The following is a 23,415-nucleotide window of genomic DNA, read 5'->3' as shown; positions in this document are numbered from 1 at the left end:
GGCCCTCTAGGTCCCTTCTGAATGGAGCCATTCCAGACTAGGGTGGGGCTTGTTTTCATTCTTTGGGAGCAGCCTGTTGTTCCAAAAAGGCTGCCTCCCCCTCACCAGTGGTCCTTGTCGACTTTTCCCTTCTGGCTTCCCTAAACTAGGTCCAGTGCCCAGATCTTGCTGCCGGGATACTAGTCAGGTGGCCAGGCCCTGGGCAGAAAAGCAGTGTACCATGTGGTTTCGTGGAATGACTGGACCCTGGTAGAGTGGTGGTGGGAGGTGTCTGGACTGGGGGAAGGGGGAAGGGAACTGGTCCTCAATGCTGACTCTACCAAGCGCCCTGCTGGACACTTTATCCTTTAATCTCTCAACAGCCTAAAGAGATTATATATCCCCATTTTACAGATGAGGCAACCAGTTTCAACAAAGTTAACATATGGAGCCTCACTGGGCAGCTTTTTCTGTCTTCCTGACTTTCTCTCATTCTTCGGGGGCTGCGGGTTTGTTTTCTTCTCCTAGTGGAGAGGAAATTATCAGTTTTCCTTTCCTAGCAGAGAGTAGAAAAAGGGATAGTTTGCCTGACTTGTTGAAGGTACGGCTGATATTGTTTTCTAAAGAGCCAATGGAAATTGATCTTGACTTCAGGAGAAAGCTTTTACCATGCGGAATTAAGATGCCAAGTGTTGAAGTAGCCACATTTCAGGTCCTCATTAATTTCTCTTACTTTTAATCCTGGGAAGGCCGCTTAGGGGAAGGGTTGTTCCTTTAGGAGCCAGAAACTATACCCCTTTTACCCTTGGAGAGGCAGGGAAGCCAGGGAGGACACAACTTCTCAGGAGGTGGAACTAGAGCAGATAATGAACTCTCCACCTGAACCTTTAAGGGCTAGGCCACCAATGCCACCCAAGTCCACCTGCCCTTTGTCTTGTTCTGCCCCAGCCTTTCTGGAGAACCTGATCACCTTGCCTCCCCCACCCGCCCAAGCACCGTTTGCCCAGCTAGAGTCTGGGGGGTTCTGACTGACTTTCTGTTGACACTCTCCCCTCCCCCATATAAGAGGCCACTTTCCTGGAGTCACTTCTGAAGAGATAGGTGGCACACAGGGCTCTTTCCCCCCAGGGAGGGACCACCCAGACCCTCTGCTCTCCCAGGTGTCAATCCATTGCCACATCACTACCTGGTGAGAAAACTGTTTCTGCCATTAGCCCCTCCGTCTTTTATTATAGGGTATCTTCAAGGGCTCCTCTTTGGGCCTCAGTTTCGTCCCTGGCAGAAAGTAGAAGCCAGACTTCTTGGGCTCCTGAACAGGGTCCTTGCTGGATTCTGTGAAACAAATTAAGTCCTTGATCCTTGGCCTCTGGGGGAGTACAAAATCTATAGGAGTTGTGGGGCTGTGGTTGCAAGGAAAGTGACGCAACCAGATTCCACGGGGACATGATCAGGCGTGACATGTGAAGGAGAAAGAGGGAGCAAGGGAATGAAGAATACAACTTCTGTGTCCCATACACCTCTGCCTGATAGGCCAAACATACTCAGTGGAGAATGCACTGTCTTTCCTACCCACACTAACGTGAGGAGTGAGATGCAATTACCACTGTACTTCCAAGTAAGAAAATACCTCAAATTGGAATTTACAAAAGAGGTAAATTAGGAAGTGGTTTTTGTCGGACATCTTTAAAGCATTTTTCTTTTTATAGAATTCCACTTAATATCCAATACTGATTTAATGAGCTTGGGTTTACACATTATCTCTTGAAGAAAACAAATTAATCTTTGTGTTCCAAAGCAATCCATGTTTAAAGGGAAATAATTATGCATAGCTCTGCCCAGCTTCACAGTAACCTTTAGCAGGTGCCTTAGGTCCTCTGGGACTCTTTTTCTCCTTATTTGAAAAATGGCCGGGCGCGGTGGCTCACGCCTGTAATCCCAGCACTTTGGGAGGCCGAGGCGGGCGGATCACAAGGTCAGGAGATCGAGACCACGGTGAAACCCCGTCTCTACTAAAAATACAAAAAATCAGCCGGGCGCGGTGGCAGGCGCCTGTAGTCCCAGCTACTCAGGAGGCTGAGGCAGGAGAATGGCGTGAACCCGGGAGGCGGAGCTTGCAGTCAGCCAAGATTGCGCCACTGCACTCCAGCCTGGGCGACAGAGCAAGACTCTGTCTCAAAAAAAAAAAAAAAAAAAGAAAAGAAAAATGAAGGACTTAGATCAGGTGAGTGGTTCCCAACTCTGCAACTTCTATGTGGCTCCTCAAAGGCACACAAGCTCTTTTCCATTATTTGCCAAATAATGGAGGCCCTGTCTTTAATTGCAGTACAACTACACAAATTACTTGAAACTACAGTCTTCCTGGTTTTTGGTTGGAACTGAATCAGTGCACTCTAGCAACACTTATTTCTTGCTGTTCATAGGCTTCATTATGTGTTTGGTTAAATTTTTAAAACAATAATAACATACTCCATAATACTTACAGCTTAATTGTCAGACTGTTTCAGTCTACAGGATCTGCAGGAAGGAGGAGTAATACAGGGATTTTTGACTGAGCTCTTATGGAACAGAGTCTCTCTAGGCCCCTGTCATATCTGCCCTTCTGGGCCCTGGGGAAAAGTTGGCATCCCCAATTGTGATGCTCTCCAGGTGGCCTCAGGCTATGGTGGAGGGAGCTTCCTTTTCTCTCCTTCCAGCCCAGTCAATTCAGAGGCTGGGGGCTGAAAGAAGCTTCTCTACAACTGGCTGCTCACCGGGAGGTTAAGGGATGACCATCCAGCCAGGTCTTCATCAGGACATGGGAGGGCTTATGCTTTAACATGTGTAAATCCACTGCAATAATGACTGGTTCTCTTACCCCATAAGGTTGAGAATTTACCTGTAAACATTTTTGTCTGAAGAATCTGGATGTGAGTGAGGGCTGGGTCTCTGTCTTATCTCACTTGGCTTCTCTCAGCATAGCACCTTGCCTGCTTGTTCTTACACATCGTAGATGCACAGTAACTATTTCCTAATTGTTAGGAATCTATTAAAACCAGTTGATTTCAGCTGGGTGTGGTGGCTCCTTCCTGTAATCCCAGCACTTTGGGAGGCCAAGGCTGGAGGATCACTTGAGTCCAGGAGTTTAAGACCAGCCTGGGCAACATAGGGAGACCCTGTCTCCACAAAAAATAAAAAATTAGCCAGGCATGGTGGTGTGCACCTGTAGTCCCAGCTACTCAGGAGGCTGAGGCAGGAGGATCTCTTGAGCCTGGGGTGTCAGACTACAGTGAGCAATGATTGTGCCACTGCACTCCAGTCTGGGTGACAGAGTAAGACTCTTATCTCTTAAAAAAAAATGTTGATTTCTAATTGAATAGAGAAATAATTCATTTTAGGACCTTACTTACAGAAATCTGTCTCATTCTGGGCTGAGAAGCAGGTCCATATTGCTAGGCATAGGAGAAAAAGGGGTCTGTCTGCATTTGCCCTTGGCGTTCTCAAATTGGGGAGGGAAATAAATGAATACTTACTGGCTACCTGCTGTGAGCCAGGCATCATGCAGGACATCTGTACATAATTTAATTCTCATAACCCCGTAAGATACTATCAGCAATGTACAAGTGAGGAAACTGAGGCTCAGAGTCATGAAGTAACTGGCCTTAGGTGACACAGATAGTAAATGGCAGAGAAGGAATATGGATCCAGGTCTTGAAAGAGAAAATCTGAACTGATTATCTTTTAAAAAAAAACTCATGTGTTCTCTGCTGACTCAAAAGGTCTCTGTGTGGATCTGGGCTGGCCCACTGAACTGACCACCAGGGTTCTGTGCACTTTGTATCTGCCCAAGCCCTTGGAACCCCTCTAATAGTTTTGGAAGATGAGTTTTGGAGGTTGTCCTTAGGCGTACCCTCAGCGTATGAAGGCTTCTAGGTGATCTCCCCTGACCTGAGGATTTCAGCTCAATTCACTCTGGCTCCTCAGGACAGTGGGATGACTGGTTCAGACCTCAGCTTCACCACCTCCCAGCTGGGTACTCTTCTACCTACAGCCAGGGCAGATTTTGACTTTCACTTGAAACTTTCAAAAGCTGAAAGGTAGAAAAACAGCCTTGGCTTTGGGAAGAACGTATGGGGTCCTTGGCCTCTAAGAATCCAAGGTGGAACATGTTTGAGTAGCACCTTACAGTTCCAGAGTGTTCTGGATTCTTTGCTTAAAAGAACAGAGACCGCTGGGGAATTGAACACTGTGAAGTATATGAAGGAGGAGAATTGTGCCATTTAACATTCAGTACTTGGAGTAAAGGAGAAGCATCATGAAGTGTTAACACTCAAAGGGTCTTGAACTGTCAGGCCTCCAGCCTCCTTATTTTCACAGGTGAGAATCCTGAGGCTCAGCTGTTGAGAGATGTGCTGTCTCACTCCAGTGACATAGTACAGTGGATGCGGCTTTGTAGCCAAGCACACATAGCTTCACATTCCAGCTCCATCAATTATGTATTGGGCAACTTTGCAGAATTATTTGACTTTAACTCTGCTTTTCAGTCTTCCATAAAATAGGGATAATCCTACTACCTTGTAGGGTTGTCAGGATTAGAGATAATATAAATAAGGTACCTCTTATAGGACCTGGATTATGGTTGGCATTCAATAAATAGTAGCTGTTAATTGATAGCTAAGCTAGAACTCTGAAGTCTACCATGGCAACTTCTTAAGTGGTCCAAGAACCCAGTTGTGTTCTGTGGCAAAACACAGCTTAGGGACCCATACCCAGTCCTATCAGCTGTTCACGTTCCAGTTCTTCAGAGACATCTGTGGCAGTTTTGGCCACATAGCTGGCTGTGCCCTTTAAAGGCATTCCTTGACACAGATGTGTGGACTGGTGATGTTGCTCTCTAGCCAGGTGTTCTTCCCAGCAGGCTGGCCTGGCTGTCTCCTGCATGCCTGCACTTGTTTCTCTCCCTGCTCCCTCTCCTGGGCCTGGCCAGAGCTACTTGCAGCAAACAAAAGCAGGATATTGGCAATGGAAAGGAGGGTGTGTTCTGGTGCTCCCATGCCCTGCGGCGTACATACCATTGCAAGGGCGTAACAAAGCCCAGGCCTGCATTTGGGTGCAAATATGTCTGCACACAGAAGAAAAAAAGGACCTGGTGGCCATGAGCCATGGAACCCTTGTGCTCCCCTACCTGGGCTACTGGTTCTTGCCACTCCTACCATTTTTGGTTTGGAAACATTTGTTAAAGCTTTGCTCTTCCAGGTCCTTTGCTTGGTGCTGAGTCCAACAAGAGTAAGTGGGATGCTGTTTTTATCCTCAGGGAACTAACAGTCTAGTGAAGAAGAAAGCTGGTTGCCCCGGAACTTCTAAGTCAGAAGACGGGAGGCAAGAAGGAAGCCCCTGCTCCTACTGCCAGCCCTCTGTTGGGCACCCCATAGTTCTTCAGAACCACATTTAATCCTCACTGCAGGCCAGGCACAGTGGCTCACGCCTGTAATCCCAACACTTTGGGAGGCCACGGCGGGCGGGGACGGATCACTTGAGGTCAGGAGTTCGAGATCAGCCTCTCCAACACAGGGAAACCCCTTCTCTACTAAAAACAGAAAAATTAGCTGGGTGTGGTGGCCTGCGCCAGTAATCCCAGCTACTCAGGAGGCTGAGGCAGGAAAATCACTTGAACTCGGGAGGCAGAGGTTGCAGTGAGCCAAGATCGAGCCACTGCACTCCAGCCTGGGTGATAACAGTAAAACTCCATCTCAAAAAAAAAAAAAGAAAAAATCCTCACTGCTACCTTGAAAGTAGGTGATGACATTGCCATTTCACAAATGAGAAGTGAAGGGGCTAGCCCAAGATCACTTAGGTGGTAAATGGTGGTACTAAGAGTAGAACCTCAGATCATCTAGGGAAAAACACAGATATACACAGAGTTAAGGGGACCCAGGGTATTATGTGTCCCCTTGTTTCACAGGTGGGGAAACAACCCAGAGAGGGAAAGGGGCTTGTCCAAGGCTATGTTAGCACCCAAGAACTTGAACCCATCTCTCTCTCCTCCTCATTTAGAGCTCATCCCACATGTATCTTACATTGAGAGGAGTGTGAGCCACATACCAAGAACAGTCTTCCCCTCTGCCTACATCCTCACTGCGCAGTTTTTAGACACTTCACAGCCATACTCTTCATGCCATACCCAGCCCTCCAGACCCTGAAGTTCCCCTTCCATAAGACAAGTAGGAAAACTATAGGGTAAAAATAGCCATCAGTGTTTGTTGAGCACCCAGCGGGGAATTGGCTACTCCAGAAAGATAAAGGAATTCTCAGGGACTTGCTTCTCTAGACTTCCTAGCTCAGCTGCTTCAACTCATTCCTGCCCCTCTTCTCTACCTCCTGCATTGCTCAGAAGTAGTAGAACTCATTGTGTCCTCTCACCTTGCATTGTTGAATTTTATTTAGACTTTCTCTTCCTCAACTCTTCATAAGCTCACGAAAAGTGAAGTAGGGTGCCCTGTGTATTTATCTTTTATATCTGCAGTGCTTAGCAAGTTATAATAATGCACTTGCCTGGCAAAAGACTTTCTCTCATACATTAGCTTATTTCCTCTTCACATTGGCTCTTTGTAATAATGGGATGCTATTAGTTGTTTTCAATGAGAGAAAGCTACTAAGAGAAGTTGTCCAGCTAGTGACAGGAAGTGGCTGATAATGTGAGCTGCCGTTACATTGTCATTATCATCTTTAATAAAAGTTAACACATACTGAGTTTCTACTATATTTGGTCTTTTTTTTTTTTTTTTTTTTTGAGATGGAGTCTCGCTTTGTTGTCCAGGCTGGAGTGCAGTGGTGCAGTCTCGGATCACCACAACCTCTGCCTCCTAGGTTCAAGCAATTCTCCTGCCTCAGCCTTCTGAGTAGCTGGGACTACAGGCACAGGCCACCATGACTGGCTAATTTTTGTATTTTTAGTAGAGATAGGATTTCACTATGTTGGCCAGGCTAGTCTCAAAACTCCTGACCTTGTGATCTGCCTGCCTCAGCCTCCCAAAGTGCTGGGATTACAGGTGTGAGCCACTGCGCCCAGCCTATATTAGGTCTTTTATATAAGCTATCTCTGTCTGTCTATCTATAATTTTTTTTGAGATGGAGTCTGGCTCTGTCACCCAGGCTGGAGTGCAGTAGCATGATCTTGGCTCACTACAACCTCCACCTCCTGGGTTTCAGCGATTCTCCTGCCTCAGCCTTCCGAGAAGCTGGGATTACAGGTTCGTGCCACCACGCCTGGCTAATTTTTTGTATTTTTAGTAGAGACCGGGTTTCACCATATTGGCCAGTCTGGTCTCGAACTCCTGACTTCAAGTGATCCACCTGCCTCGGCCTCCCAAAGTGCTGGGATTACAAGCGTGAGCCACTGTGCCCAGCTGCTCTCTATATTTTTGATACGTATTATTTCCTTTAATTTTCACAGCAGTTCATTTTATAGATGAGGAAACTAGGCCAGAGAAGTAAGTAAAATATCTTGCCCAAGTTGATGTAACTAGTAAGTGGCAGGATCAAGATTCAACCCAAGCAATGTTGAAACCTCTTGGAAACAACGATATGGCCACTGTGGAAGGTGGAAGGCCTTGACAACGAGAATAGGGAAAAGAAGGAACTAGAAGGAAAGAAATGGCATGGGCTCAGCAGGCCAAGGAGCTCTTAGCTGTGTGTGTTGGGAAGCTCAGAAGAAAGGAGGAGGTTGTGCAGGTAAGTCCTGACAACACACCTGACTTTTGAGAGGTGGAACTTCATAGCCAGGTGATTAGGGGAGAAGGGAGCTATGGATTTTTTTTTTTTTTTTTTTTTTTTTTTTTTAAGAGACAGGGTCTTACTATGTTGCTCAGGCTGGTCTCGAACTCCTGGGCTCAAGTGATCCTCCCATCTCAGCTTCCCAAAGTGCTGGGATTACAGGCATCAGCCACCCCACCCAGCAAGCTGTGGATCTAACATGTACATCTTACACGTTGCTAATAGAATGTTGGGTTTCTTCCCCAATATTTTATTTTGAAAAAAATTTCAAATATGTAAAAAAGTTGAAAATGTAGTTCAAATAACACCTACATATACCTTTCACATAGATTCATCATTTGTTAATGTTATGCCACTTTGTGTCTCTCTCTCCCTCTGTCTATATACTTTCATTTATTTATTTTTGCTGAACTATTTCAGAGTAACTTAAATGCATCTTGACTTTTACCCTTAAATAGTTCAATATGTTTCTCCTAAGAATTCTCCTATATAAGTCAAATATCATCACATCTAAGAAAATTCACAGTAATTTTACAATATAATATTATAGTCCAAATCCAGATTTCCTCAGTTCCAAAAAATGTTCATGGCTGTTGCCTTTTTTAATCTAAATTTGAATCCAAGGTGTAGGCATCATATTTGGTTGCTGTGTCTCTAGGCTTTTTAAAATCTGTGCCTTTTCTTCTCCCCATGACTTTTTAGAAGAGTCAAGACCAGTTATCTTATAGAATAACTCACATTCTAGATTTGCCTGATTAGTTTTTTTATACTTAACATATTTTTGGCAAGAACATTACATTGGTAACGCTGTTGGTGATGGGTCGGTTTTGAAGAGTGGAGATGATCAAACTGCTTTTGTTCATTGAAATATCTGTCAAGACCAGAGGTCCTTAACTGGTGCCATAAATAGGTTTCAGACAATCCTTTATATACACACACACACCCCCACCTAAATTATATACACATCTTCCTTATATGTGCGTTTTTCTAAGGGAGGCTTCTTGGCTTTTATCAAATTCTCAGAGGGCTCCAAGACCCAAAGAGGTTGTGAAACACTAGTCTGTCCACTGAGGCAGGCAACACAGAGCTGGTTTCTGGGGCCTTGTTCACTCTGAACCAGCTTCTGTTGGGGAGATAGCACAAGGCTGTTAACTTTCCCCCATCTTGGCTTTGGATCAAAGAGGACTGTCTATTTTGTTTTCAGACCTAGGAGCCAGGGACAGCCTATGTGGCCTGGTTCCAGGGATCCAGGAGAATTTCAGTTCTTGTCTTGCCTTTCAGGTGTTCAGAATGCCAGGATTCCCTCACCAACTGGTACTACGAGAAAGATGGGAAGCTCTATTGCCCCAAGGACTACTGGGGGAAGTTTGGGGAGTTCTGTCATGGGTGCTCCCTGCTGATGACAGGGCCTTTTATGGTGAGTGAGTCCCTTCATATCTGCCCCTCTTGGTCTTCAGAGTCCATTGACAGTGCTTCCAGTTCCCCGTGGCTGTTCATCTTTTGGTCTTTCCATCAGCCAGGGCATCTCCCTTTATTCATTCATTCATTCAACCAGCAGGTATCAGCTGAGCACCTATTAAGTGAAAGGTAAGATCCTTCCCTCAAAGACTTAATAGTTTAATATTGGGAGTGGGAGGAGAGGCAGGCAGAGAGGAGACACAGTATAGTTGGATAAGGACCTCAAAGGAGAGTGTTATAGGCTGAAAGGAGGATATACCTAGGTTGTGTTCAGGGAATAAGAAAAGGAGACTCTGGAATGGGCTGGCAGAGAGAGGTGCTACCTCTTATACCCGCTCTGGACACAGGACTTTAAGCATAGTCACAGACTTGCCAACCCTGTATTGGAGGAACTATGATCTTTTTTAGTGGGGATGATTACTTCTGGGGACTTGTTCTCATAACTGAAACGAAAACAGTTTTGTGCAGTCTCAGAAATGACAGGAGGTACCAATCTGATACTTTCTTTGGAAGCTCTAGGGCAGAGAGTGAAAGAGTGGATTTTGACTGGGGCCTTGATTGGAGGTCATTCACCTACCCCTGTCTTCACTCCAGCAACAGTGATAACTCACTTCCTTCCTCCCTTTGTGCACCCTTCTCCCCACCTGCTCACAGGTGGCTGGGGAGTTCAAGTACCACCCAGAGTGCTTTGCCTGTATGAGCTGCAAGGTGATCATCGAGGATGGGGATGCATATGCACTGGTGCAGCACGCCACCCTCTACTGGTAAGATGGTAGTCCTTTGTCTATCCTCTCCCATATAAGAGTGGCCTGGGGGAGGGACGGTGGCAGGGTGAGTTGGGCAGAAAGAGTGTTAGTGTAGTCAGAGCATTGGATTCCTATCACAGCAGTGCTCTTAACCAGCTCTTTAACTTGTAAGCGGAATGATTTACACATGTCTCTACCCTTTTTTCTTACCTACCTTGAAAATGTCTTCACTCTGCCCTGCAGTCCTCCCAGTGGGAGGCACCTTCAAGGAGGATCCCAGAACATTAAAGTCAAAGACCCCTTAGACCTCACCCTGTCCAACCACCTTGGTTGATGAAAGAAGTCAGCCTGGGGCTCATGGGATAGAATAGTACAAGGGCAAGGTTCTCATTGTGAGTCAAAGGCAGAGTGAAGAGAACCCAGGCCATCTCACCCCAACCCAGGCCAATGTTCTTCCAAATATACCACTTGCTGCAGATCCAGCTCAGCACCCCCAGTCCCAGCCCACCCTGAGAACCCAGGCTCCTCATTCTGAGCAGCCAGCTAGAATCATGACAAAGAGGGTGGTAGTGAGACTATAGGTACTGTTGCTTAAAGCCACATGGTGCAGTGGTTGCTGGGGGGCTTCTGCATGGGACTCTAGCATCATACTCCCCCCTGTGCCCTCTCCCCAGTGGGAAGTGCCACAATGAGGTGGTGCTGGCACCCATGTTTGAGAGACTCTCCACAGAGTCTGTTCAGGACCAGCTGCCCTACTCTGTCACGCTCATCTCCATGCCAGCCACCACTGAAGGCAGGCGGGGCTTCTCCGTGTCCGTGGAGAGTGCCTGCTCCAACTACGCCACCACTGTGCAAGTGAAAGAGTAAGTATTTTGAGAACCCTTCAGCAGGGGTTCTTGAGCAGAGTCTGTAAATGGGCCTCAGAGGGCTTAGATCTCCAAAGTCTCATGCAGAACTCCCTTTATTCTCATCTCATATCTTTCTCCTGGACCCCACTATGCTGTAACCACACCTGGGCCTTGGCACTTATTGTTCTTTCTGCCCAGGCTACTTCCTACCAGATACTTAAGGCCAGAATGACTCATCTTTCAGGTGTCAGGTTTCAGATCATGTTTGCTCTTTGAAATTATCTGGCTTGATTATGTGTATTAGTTGTTTATCTTCTTTCCCCTCCACTAGAATGTAAATTCCAGAAGGAACTTGCTCTCTTGTTCAGTGCTGCATGCCCAGGGCTTGGAACAGTACCTGGCATATAGTAGGAGTTGGTTGATTATTATTTTGTCAGTTGAGAGTGTGAACGGAGAAAATGTGGTCTATGGCCCAAAAGAAGTTAAGACCCTATCCTAGATTGAGGCCAGAGACCAGATGGAGAAAGAGTCTGTGTCTATCTAATACCAGTAATGTCGTACCTCTGGCTGCTTACCATGTAAATGTTGATTTTGCATCTACCATGTGTTGGACACTAGGCTAGTGCTTGCACAGTAGGTGAAAGATACTAGAGTTTGGGAAGGCAGGAGGAGCTAAGGTCTGTTCTACCACCTCATTAGATGAAGAGGAGAGGGAATTGTGTTCAGGGCAGAGGGAGAAACATTCTCCAAAAGTGGGAGTCTTAATCATGTCTGATGTAGGTTGGGTGTGACCAAAAAAGGGGCTGTTAAGCATACAGAGGGCCTGGATTATGAAGATCCAGCAGATCCATTGAAAGTTTAAGCAGCAAGCTGTTGTGACCAAGTTAACATTTTAGAAGGATCACTGGTACGGAGGTTGGATTGGAGAGGGGAAAGCCTAGAGGTATAGAGACCAGTTAGGAAGCTGTTGTAGGCTGGGCATGGTGGCTCATGCCTGTAATCTCAGCACTTTGGGAGGCTGAGGTGGGAGGATTGCTTGAGGCCAGGAGTTCAAGACCAACCTGGCCAATATAGCAAGACCCCATCTCTATTTTTTAAAATTAAAATCCAGATATAAGGCCGGGCGCGGTGGCTCACGCCTGTAATCCCAGCACTTTGGGAGGCTAAGGCAGGCGGATCACAAGGTCAGGAGATCGAGATCACGGTGAAACCCCGTCTTTACTAAAAGTACAAAAAATTAGCCGGGCGCAGGTGCCTGTAGTCCCAGCTACTCAGGAGGCTGAGGCAGGAGAATGGCATGATCCCGGGAGGCGGAGCTTGCAGTGAGCTGAGATCGCGCCACTGCACTCCAGCCAGGGGGACAGAGCGAGACTCTGTCTCAAAAAAAAAAAAAGTCCAGATATAGTGGCTCACTCCTGTAATCCCAGCACTCTGGGAGGCCAAGGTGGGCAGATTACTTGAGGTCAAGAGTTTGAGATTAGCCTGACCAACATGGCAAAACCCCATCTCTACAAAAAGTACAAAAAATTAGCTAGGCATGGTGGCACGCGCCTGTAATCCCAGTTACTCAAGAGGCTGAGGCATGAGAATTGCTTGAGCCTGGGAGGCGGAGGTTGTAGTGAGCCCAGATCATGCCATTGCACTCCAGCCTGGATGACAGAGTAAGATACCATCTCAAAAAAAAATTAAAAACAAAGTTTAAAAAACAAAAAGAAGCTATTACAGTGATCCAGGTAAGAGATGTGAATAACTACAATGATGGAAAGAAGGCAGAGTTCTTAGAGATGGGAGTAGGAGAGGGATGAGGGAACTCCAAATGGGGAAGATGATGTCCAAGTTTCTGGCTTAGGCCACAGGGTGAGTGGCAATTCCCTTCACTGAGATGGGGCATCCTAGAAAAGGTGTTGCCTTTCCATGTGGATATCCTGGGCCCTTTAGGGGCAACTGGTGGCCTGGGACCTTCCCTGCACAAGCAGAATTGGTCAAGCAGGTTTTTAGGACATCTTTACCCTGCCTCAACTTTTGTCTGGCCCAGGGTCAACCGGATGCACATCAGTCCCAACAATCGCAATGCCATCCACCCTGGGGACCGCATCCTGGAGATCAATGGGACCCCGGTCCGCACACTTCAGGTGGAGGAGGTAGAGTGTGTGTCTAATCTGTCTTGTGAGAGTGGGACATGGAATAGATCCTCTGGGAAATCAGGCTATAGCCTTTACCTTTTCCTACCCCCAGCCCATCTCTTTGTCTTAGCATTGAGCCTGTGACCACTGATGACCTATTACAGCTTGACAGGTTCCCAGGGTAGCAGGGATGGTTGACGGATGGGAGAGCTGACGGGATGCCAGGCAGAGGGCACTGTGAGGCCACTGACAGCTAGAGGCCACCATTAGCCAAGTTGAGCACTGGCCACACTGTGCCTGAGTCATCTGGGTTGGCCATGGGTGGCCTGGGATGGGGCAGCCTGTGGGAGCTTTATACTGCTCTTGGCCGCAGGTGGAGGATGCAATTAGCCAGACGAGCCAGACACTTCAGCTGTTGATTGAACATGACCCCGTCTCCCAACGCCTGGACCAGCTGCGACTGGAGGCCCGGCTCGCTCCTCACATGCAGAATGCTGGACACCCCCACACCCTCAGCACCCTGGACACCAAGGAGAATCTGGAGGGGACACTGAGGAGACGTTCCCTGAGGTGCTACCTCCCACCCTGGCTCTGTCCTGTCCCATGTCTGTCTCTCAGATGAAGCTGAGCTGGCTTTCAGAAGCCTGCAGAGTTAGGAGAGGAACCAGCTGGCCAGGGACAGACTATGAGGATTGTGCTGACCCAGCTGCCCCTGTGGGGATCACAGTTTATAGCCAGAGCCTTTGTGGACCAGCTGTCTGCCAGGTTTCCTTAGAAACTGGAGGGTCAGGCTCTGTGCACTGAACTCCTAAGCTGGACAGGAGGTGGTGATGCTATACCCTGAAGAGCAGCATGGCCTGTGGAGAAAGCATGGAGCTCAGAGCCTGGAGTAGGGGCACAGATGGGATTGAATAAATTGTGTAGAAAGACTTTGAAAACAATAAAGTAAAAGATGAATGAAAGTTTTTTAGACTTGAGGGACCAACAACCCCCAAACCCCAGATTCTGCCAGGTCCATGGAGAAGGAGCAGTTACCTTGAGTGGAAGCCCCAAGTAGGGAGACTTACAGAAAAGAAGTCAAGAGCACTGGCTCCCGGGCAGAAATACTGATACCCTACTGGGGTTTCAGGCTAAGCTCCTCCCTTCACAAATCACTTCATTTCTCTGAGCCTGTTTCTGCATCTGTGACGTAAGATGGTAAGATGAAGGTGGCTGTCTCACCAATTATGTAAGACTTAAATGTGGAAAAGGACATAAAGTTGTATGGTGCTGCCATAGGGACAGCGTTCAGTAAATGTGACGCATTCTTAGTATCACTAAGAATCAGGTTCTTGGCCAGGCATGGCAGCTCGTGCCTGTAATCCCAACACTCTGGGAGGCCTAGGTAGGAGGATCGCTTCAGCACAGGAGTTTGAGACCAGCCTGGGCAACATAGTGAGACACTGTCTCTACCAAAAAAAATTGTTTTTAATTAGATGGGCAGGGCACTGTGGCTCACACCTGTAATCTCAGAACTTTGGGAGGCCAAGGCCAGAGGATTGCTTGAGGCCAGGAGTTCAGGAGCAGCCTGGGCAACATTCCTGTCTCTACAAAGCATAAAAAAGTTAACTGGGCATGTTGGCGCATGCCTGTAATCCCAGCTATTCGAGAGGCTTAGGAGGAGGATTGCCTGAGCCCAGGAGTTCAAGGCTGCAGTGAGCCTTGATCACACCACTGTACTACTACAGCTTGGGCAACAGAGTGAGACATTGTCCCCAAAAAAAAAAGGTAGTTGTTTTTGTTTGTTTGTTTGTTGTTGTTGTTTTAATCCACTCTCCTCACCAAACAAAGTTAGGGCCCTCTCAGCTGGCATGTGTTGGAAACAATACCCTCCCCTCAAATTGCTCCCCTCACTCCCGCTGCCTCTTGGCCTTGATCAGTATGATGAAATTAGTGGGAGGCAGGGCAACATAGGGCAGAGAAGAGCTAGAAATTCATGGCCTGGAAAAGGGAAGATTTGGGAGTGGCCAGATACCTGTAGAGCCACCATGCAGAGGAGGGGGGCAGCTAACCTTGTGTGCTCTGGTGGGCATGGTCAGCAGGAGGCAGAGCAAAAGAACAAGGGTAAGAAAACCTGTAGGGCAGGACAAGCCAAGAGCCATCCAGCGTCAGTCCTCTCTGGGTAGCCCAAGTAAAGCAGGAGCATACCCCGGAGAGAAAGTTCACAGGGCTGTTCACCTGCAGTGCTGTGGACTTCAACCTTCTTGTCCCTCCTTCAGTAAGTGAAACTATAGTCATTGACCATGACTATTATCTACCACTTTTGAAAATGTAAACATAGTAACTTTATTGCTATAAAAATCATATATGCTTATCATCTTAAAATTCAGGAAACATGGACAGGTACAAAGATGTGCAAAATATCATCCAAAATCCCATTTGCTGGCCAGGCATGGTGGCTCATGCCTGTAATCCCAGCACTTTGGGAGGCCGAGGCGGGTGGATCACAAGGTCAGGAGTTTGAGACTAGTTTGGCCAATATGGTGAAACCCCATCTCCACTAAAAATACAAAAATTAGAGCCAGGTGCTGTGGCTCACGCCTGTAATCCCAGCACTTAGGGAGGCCAAGACAGGTGGCTTGTGAGGTCAGGAGTTCAAGACCAACCTGGCCAACATGGTGAAACCCCATCTCTACTAAAAAAAAACACAAAAATTATTCGGGCGTGGTGGCACGTGCCTGTAATCCCAGCTACTTGGGAGGCTGAAGCAGGAGAATCGCTTGAACCTGGGAGGCAGAGGTTGCAGTGAGTGGAGATCCCACCATTGCACTTCAGCCTGGGTGACAAAGCGAGACTCTGTCAAAAAAAAAAAAAAATTAGCCAGGTGTGGTGGTGTGCACCTGTAGTCTCAGCTACTTGGGAGGCTGAGGCAGGAGAATTGCTTGAACCTGGGAGATGGAGGTTGCAGTGAGCCAAGATCGTGCCATTGTACTCCAGCCTGGGCGACAGAGCAAGACTCTGTCTCAAAAATAATAGTAATAACTAGCCGGGCCTGGTAGCACATGCCTGTAGTCCCAGTTACTCAGGAGGCTGGGGCACAAGACTCATGTGAACCGGGGAGACAGAGGTTGCAGTGAGCCAAGATCACACCACTGCACTCCAGCCTGGTTGACAGAGTGAGACTCTGTCTCAAAAAGAAAAAAAAAAAGGCCGGGCGCAGTGGCTCAAGCCTGTAATCCCAGCACTTTGGGAGGCCAAGACGGGTGGATCACGAGGTCAGGAGATCGAGACCATCCTGGCTAACGCAGTGAAACCCCGTCTGTACTAAAAAAAAATACAAAAAATTAGCCGGGCGAGGTGGCGGGCACCTGTAGTCCCAGCTACTCGGGAGGCTGAGGCAGGAGAATGGCGTAAACCCGGGAGGCAGAGCTTGCAGTGAGCTGAGATCCAGCCACTGAACTCCAACCTGGGCGACAGAGCGAGACTCCGTCTCAAAAAAAAAAAAAAATCCCATTTGCTCATTTTTTGGATACTAGTATAACTATCACTCTAAACCAGTTAGTACCTTAAATCAAGCAAATATGGGAGATGGTGAATTACCATCTACAGTCTTGTCATATATGTCATATACTGAGCATTATAAGCTAGTAGAATCTAAATTGTTCTATGTGTGATGTATGTAGAGTTCCCATTTTGAATGTGTTTTTACTATGCTTAAATAAATGACTGATGTCAGCAACCCCAAAATGATACATTTGATGTAAGAGCCCCTGTTCCCCAATAATAACATCTGTAGACACTGGAATGAACAGGTGCCCCTAAGGTTCCTTCCTCCAGGGTTTCTTGGCCAGTCTCTGAGGACTACGCATCCCTACCCCCATCTTTCCTCATCTTCAGGCGCAGTAACAGCATCTCCAGGTCCCCTGGCCCCAGCTCCCCAAAGGAGCCCCTGCTGTTCAGCCGTGACATCAGCCGCTCAGAATCCCTTCGTTGTTCCAGCAGCTATTCACAGCAGATCTTCCGGCCCTGTGACCTAATCCACGGGGAGGTCCTGGGGAAGGGCTTCTTTGGGCAGGCTATCAAGGTGAGCGCAGGTAACAAATACTTTGCTCTTCTGCCCCCAGTCCCTCTGTCAATGTCTTTCGGGGATTTTTCATCACTTGGCCTCACCCCACACCCTGCAGGACGCCAGGCCTCCTTCCTGGCTTTGGGTGATGGTGTGAGAGGCTTCACCCCTACCCAGGCCACCTAAGGTCAGTGTTACTGTTACAGTGAGCTTGTGGACCTAGAGATCCAGGTTGGGTTGAGCTGTGCCTGTGGCCCTCCTGCCTCCAGTCAGTGGGTGTTTGTTAGGTGCCCACAGACCTCAGTACCGGGCATGCTACAAGGAGCACACAGGGGAATGGCTCCTGCCTCCCTGGTGAACAGTCTCAGGGACTAACCTCTCTCTTTCTCTCCTCCTCCTCCTCCTCCTCTGCTGAGAACTGGGAGGGGGGGTCAGGTAAGCCATGTGTCTCAGCTTGCAGGGGCAGCAGGGCTGGAGAGCTCACCCCTGACCCACCCAGCTCCTTGGTGCATGTCTTTGGCACTGACCTTCCTGCCCCCAGAGTTCTGTTCACTCAAGAGACTCACTCCTATGCCAAATGACCAGAGCCCCTGCTTGGCTTGGCAGCGTCCCCTCCTGCCTCCTTCCCCATTTCCCTTTTCTCGGTTCTTGCCTCTCCTCCGTGCATGCCCACCTCTCCAGAAAAGAGGGTATGCTTCCATCTGAGTCCCACGTTGCTCCATGCTGCATCTTCCACACATGAACTCTGTCAGTCTGACCCGGCTCAGTGTGTCCTCCAAGGGATGGGATGGCCAGCTGCATAGATTTTCTCACAGTTCTCCAGAACTTCTGGTCTCAGCACCGTTAACAGTCACCCTTCCTGTAGGTGACACACAAAGCCACGGGCAAAGTGATGGTCATGAAAGAGTTAATTCGATGTGATGAGGAGACCCAGAAAACTTTTCTGACTGAGGTAAGAAGATGGAGGGGGCCCGGGAGGTTGGTGTCACCATTGGAAGAGAGAAGACCTTACAAATAATGGCTTCAAGAGGAAATAGAGTTTGGAATCACTGTCTTAAAGACTAAGCAGAAAAGAGCCCTAGAGGAATATCCCACTCCCTCTAAATTACAGCATAATTATTTGTTCAATGAACACTTACTAAAAGCAACACAAAGAGGATACAAGGGATGCAGTAACAAAAGATACATGGTTCAGAGAAGCTCTCAGGTTATGAGGATGATGGACATGAAAACACACCAGTTTAGTATAACTCGATGTTATAATCCTTACCTGAATGCCCTGCTAAGGGAACCTGGAGGGGGAGCTCCCTGAGCACTCACACTCCTTGGGCATTTACAGTTTTCACCACTTCTCCCAAGTTACTTCATGGAGCAACGTCAGTTGGGGACACCTGTGGTCCGGGTACTGCCCTCCAAGCTACTTGGCCACTCCCACCCCAGTTTCTCCAGTGCAGTTCCTAGAAAGGCAGGATCCCAAGGGTAAGGTCTGTGAAGCCATCTCCATCTATATGGTGGTGGTCTTCCCTCATCCTGATCTTAGTGCCCTGTCATATCACAAGAGAGGTGGTAGGAGATACAGGTGGTAACACTTGTCAAGCTGATTCCCTGGAGGGAAGGGGTAAGGAAGACATAGAAGTTAACAGCCAGCTTTCCTTGGCTTCCCTGACCCCCAGGTGAAAGTGATGCGCAGCCTGGACCACCCCAATGTGCTCAAGTTCATTGGTGTGCTGTACAAGGATAAGAAGCTGAACCTTCTGACAGAGTACATTGAGGGGGGCACACTGAAGGACTTCTTGCGCAATATGGTGAGTACACCACCCCATAGTCTCCAGGAGCCTTGGTATGTTGTCAGATACCTATGCTATCACTACCCTGGGAGCTTAAAGGCCAGAGGGGCCCTGCTTTGCCCCCAAAGGACCATGCTGGGTGGGACTGAGCATAGACAGGGAGGCTTCACTAGGAGACCACATTGACCCATAGGGCCTGGACCACAAGTGGGACAGGGCTCAACAACCTCTGACAATCATTTCCCCCATTCTGCAGGATCCATTCCCCTGGCAGCAGAAGGTCAGGTTTGCCAAAGGAATTGCCTCTGGAATGGTGAGTCCCACTAACAAACCTGCCAGCAGGGTGAGAGTAGGGAGAGATGTGAGAATTGTGGGCTTCACTGGAATGTAGAGACCCCTTCCTGTGCCACTTGCGTGGGCTGGGTCAGCAGCTATTCATTGAGTTTGTCTCTGCCACTGAAACTGGCCCCAGCTAACTGTTCTCAGCTCACAGCCCTATTCTCAAAGAATTACACATCTCTAAGGGCAAACAGGGCACAGACAAGGCAAACTAGAGAGGCAACTGTAGCCTGAGATGGCCCGGGCTTGCCGTCACAGGTGTTCGGGTGCTGAGGGCCCCTTGGACCAAGTAGAGCACCTCACTGCCTAGGAAATCAATGAAGGGGAAATGAGTTCTAGCGGAGCCCTGAAGGATCAGAATTGGATAAAGTTCTATTGGCAGAGAGGCTCCAAGATTGAAGTGACAGGAGCAAAGACCTGGGAGGAAAGAGGAGAAAATCATCTATTTTACCTGGAAACAAATGATTCCAAGCATAGAAATATAACAGCTGACAAGTACTGAGTGCCCTCCATATGCTAGGCACTGAACTGAGGGATTAATGTGCATGCGCATGTTTATTCCTCATAACAACCTTGGTTTCCATATAAGATGGACTGGAAAGGGACAGAGCTGGGATCCTGGGCTCATCAGTCTGGTTACCAAACCTGAGACTTTAGCCACTGCCCTTCACATGGGGGTCCACAAAGATAGTAGTAGTCTGGAACAGTTTGGGGGTACGTTAGGGTCGCTGTGTTTTAAGCTAAGGAGTTGTGGACTATATTTAGGAGACAGATGTAAAAGTTTTTTGGTTGACTGGCTTTTTGGTTTTTTTGGGTTTTTTTTTTTGTTTTTTTTTTCCTGTTTCTGGGGCTTGAATCAGGAAGGGTGTTTTTTGTTGTTGTTTTGAGACAGGATCTTGCTCTGTTGCCCACGTTGGAGTGCAGTGGCATGATCATGGCTCACTACAACCTCGACCTCCTGGGCTCAAGCAATCCTCCTGCCTTAGCCTCCCAAGTAGCTGGGACTAGAGGTGTGTACCACCACACCTAATTTTTTGAATTTTTTTTTGTAGAGATAGGTTCTCACTTTGTCACCCAGGCTAATGTCAAACTCCTGGGTTCAAGCATTCCTCCTGCCTCAGCCTCCCAAAGTGTTGGGATTACAGTTGTGAGCCACCGTGCCTGGCAGGAAAAGATTTTTAAGCAAGAAAGCTTAAGAGTTGTGGTTTTTCCAAAATGAGTCTGGGCTGGCACAGTGGCTCATGCCTGTAATCCCAGCACTTTTTTGGGAGGCCAAGGTGAGTGGATCACTTGAGGTCAGGAGTTTGAGACCAGCCTGGCCAACATGATGAAACCTTGTTTCTACTAAAGAAAAAAATACAAAAATTAGCTGGACGCAGTGGTGCACACCCTAGTCCCAGCTACTCAGGAGGCCAAGGCAGGAGAATAGCTTGAACCTGGGAGGCGGAAGTTGCAGTGAGCCAAGATCACACCACTGCATTCCAGCCTGGATGACAGAGCGAGACTTCATCTCAAAAAAAAAAAAAAAGAGTGTGATGTGGTTAGTAGGTTGAGGTGGAATGCGGAGGGTCCAGAGAATGGAGACCTGCAAAGGGGGCTAGTGACACATTTCAGATTTCTGAATTAAGGTAGTGGCTGTGGGGACAGGAGCCTGGGAGGCAGGGTGGAGTCAGAATGGAGAGACTAGTTGGCAGTGAGGGAACAGGAGGAGGAGGAGGAGTTAAGAGTGGCTTGAGGTGTCACTTATCAGACGTTTTGGGGGATGGGGGATGGCACTGATGGTTGAGGAACCGGTTTGGGAAGAGCTACATTGATGCCTGCTGTTCTGTGCTAGCAGAACCTATCAGCATCTTCTGGGCAGGAAACTGGCTCCATGAGACTAGAGCTTAGGGAGAGGCTGCTAGTCACCTAATCTGCAGAGAAGGGGCAGCTGGAGCTGTGGGACAGAAGAGGCATCCATGTGGCTGGTGGGGGTGTCTCAGCTTGTGAAAAAGAGATGGCTTTGAGCAGGGCTGACATTGAAAAGGCTGGAAGAAAAAAACAGACACACAAGCGTCTCAGGAGCAGGTAGCATAAGAAAGGTGTAGACAGTCTTTGAGGAGCACTTCCTCAGACAGGCAAACAGGCAGGTCATGAGCTGTAGTGATTCAGGAAGAGCTCCCTGGGTGTGTGAGCAGCTCCAGGAGCCTAAGGGATGAAAGCAGTATTGCATGGGGCTGGAGAGCAGGAGTGGCTCCTTCTATATTTGCAAGAGAAGGGAAGGAGAAAGGAAGTTGCTCCTGAGAGTGACAAGAACCAGTGGTGGAGGCCTGGAGAGGGGACATAACAAACAAATTTGTTTACAAACATTTTGGTAGGAAGGGGGAGAGCTTAAAGTTTAGACAGTTGGGGAAAGTGGAGTCTTAGGGGAAGTCAATGTCTGAAAGACAGAGCTAGCTAGAGCAAGAAGTCACTTCTCTATTGCAGGCAGGAAGGATTCAAAGTGGCTCAAGCCAGAGATCGGGAGAGTGGGGAGAAGGGAGCAGCCTGGATCTGGGTAAAATGGGTAGAGGTGGAGGGACTGCTGCAACGTCAAGGGTTCTGTGAAGTTGTGGACAAGGAGAGAGCAGTGAGAGCTTTGGCCAGTCACTGTGCTAGTGATTGGTGAACCAAAGGATGGGCAGGAGATGGCAGCAGAGAAGCAGAGGAAGCGCAGGCTTCCTGTTAGTGTTGGAACAAGGGAGTGGCCACAGGAGAACACCTGGCCCTGTTGTCCAGGTTGGGTTCTGAAGCTGGGTGGGCATGGCCTGGTAGGAGAGCATCTGTGGCCCCCAATTTCAGAATCAGGGTCTAGTTGATTTGCCAGTCCTTTAGCCTCAGCTCATGCTTCTGTTCCAGGCCTATTTGCACTCTATGTGTATCATCCACCGGGATCTGAACTCTCACAACTGCCTCATCAAGTTGGTATGTCCCACTGCTCTGGGCCTGGCCTCCAGGGTCCTATCCTTCCTGGCTTCCTTGTCACAAAGGAGGCTGACTTGTCCCCTCTGGCTAGAGGGCAGAGGTGTTGCCTAGGAGCTCCTATCCTGCTTCTTCCAATGCCCTTCTCTGTCTTCTGGGAGCTCCCAGACACACACAGACATAATTTCACCTTCTCTCATTAGCAACCTTTGAAATCATTCAGAAGTTTGTTGACTATATGTAGAGCCCTGTTGTTTTACCTGCTTTTGCCCCATAATAGTCTTGTAAAGCAGCTTATTGCTGACCCCATTTTATAGTGGTGGCACTTGAAGCCTCAGCCTGAGGCCACTGAGCTAGTAAATTTTCAGGGATCAGTTTGAGACCAGCATTCCTCCCACTGCCCCTCAGCTGTGGTGGTTACAATGTTATTTGTCTTATTGACTTGCTGTCTGACTTCCTGGGTGTCTACCAGCTGGCCCTGGCTCTGCCCTCTAGACCCACACCACGCAATCTTCATTCCTTTCCCACATGACTGCCCTGTAGCCATTCAAAGAGCTTGTCTCCCACAAGTCTCCCCACCTACTGCCTCCTCCTTGCCTTTTTCTGTCTCATCCTGGTTCTAGCCACTGCCTGAAATCTTTTTAGGAATAAGGCTGGACGGGGAAAAACAAAAGCAACCGCCTGTCCCACCTCTGAGTTCCACTCTCCTAGTCCCTGAACCTCACCTCCAGGGCTCTAGTGGCTCTGCCATGAACCCCACTGTGGGCTAGGAATCTGCTGTGCTCAGATACAAGACCCTCAGAAACAAATGCGTTTTCTGTTTTGTTTTGTTTTTTAGATGGAGTCTCATTCTGTTTCCCAGGCTGGAGTTCAGTGGCACGATCTTGGCTTACTGTAACCTCCACCTCCTGGGTTCTAGTGATTATTCTTCAGCTTCCCAAGCAGCTAGAACTACAGGCGTGTGCCACCATGCCCAGCTAATTTTTTTTTTTTTTTTGAGACGGAGTCTTGCTCTGTCACCCAGGCTGGAGTGCAGTGGCCGGATCTCAGCTCACTGCAAGCTCCACCTCCCAGGTTTACGCCATTCTCCTGCCTCAGCCTCCCAAGTAGCTGGGACTACAGGCGCCCGCCACCTTGCCCAGCTAGTTTTTTGTATTTTTTAGTAGAGATGGGGTTTCACCGTGTTAGCCAGGATGGTCTCGATCTCCTGACCTCGTGATCCGCCCGTCTCGGCCTCCCAAAGTGCTGGGATTACAGGCTTGAGCCACCGCACCCGGCCTTTTTTTTTTTTTTTTTTTTTTTGTATTTTTACTAGTGACAGGGTTTCACCAGTTGGCCAGGCTGGTCTTGAACAACTGACCTCAGGTGATTCACCCGCCTTGGCCTCCCAAAGTTCTGGAA

At 48.3% G+C, this 23,415-nt stretch overlaps 1 protein-coding gene across 3 annotated transcripts in view; it reads left to right on the top strand.

Annotated features, from left to right (window-relative positions):
* The window catches only part of LIMK2 (LIM domain kinase 2), a 67,042-nt gene that overhangs the window by 36,573 nt on the left and 7,054 nt on the right, over window positions 1–23,415 (top strand). For all 3 annotated transcript variants that reach the window (XM_007975460.3, XM_007975464.3, XM_007975461.3), the window contains 10 exons: window positions 9,010–9,145; window positions 9,841–9,950; window positions 10,607–10,795; window positions 12,816–12,921; window positions 13,277–13,473; window positions 16,780–16,966; window positions 17,814–17,900; window positions 18,622–18,753; window positions 18,992–19,048; window positions 21,952–22,017. In XM_007975460.3, the coding sequence (XP_007973651.1) occupies window positions 9,010–9,145; window positions 9,841–9,950; window positions 10,607–10,795; window positions 12,816–12,921; window positions 13,277–13,473; window positions 16,780–16,966; window positions 17,814–17,900; window positions 18,622–18,753; window positions 18,992–19,048; window positions 21,952–22,017 (1,267 nt within the window). The remainder of the gene's footprint in view (window positions 1–9,009; window positions 9,146–9,840; window positions 9,951–10,606; window positions 10,796–12,815; window positions 12,922–13,276; window positions 13,474–16,779; window positions 16,967–17,813; window positions 17,901–18,621; window positions 18,754–18,991; window positions 19,049–21,951; window positions 22,018–23,415) is intronic.

Source organism: Chlorocebus sabaeus, chromosome 19, assembly GCF_047675955.1.
Source record: "Chlorocebus sabaeus isolate Y175 chromosome 19, mChlSab1.0.hap1, whole genome shotgun sequence".
Lineage (NCBI taxonomy): Eukaryota > Metazoa > Chordata > Mammalia > Primates > Cercopithecidae > Chlorocebus > Chlorocebus sabaeus.
The sequence above is the reverse complement of the archived record's forward strand: the minus strand, read 5'-3'. Positions and strand labels throughout refer to the sequence as shown.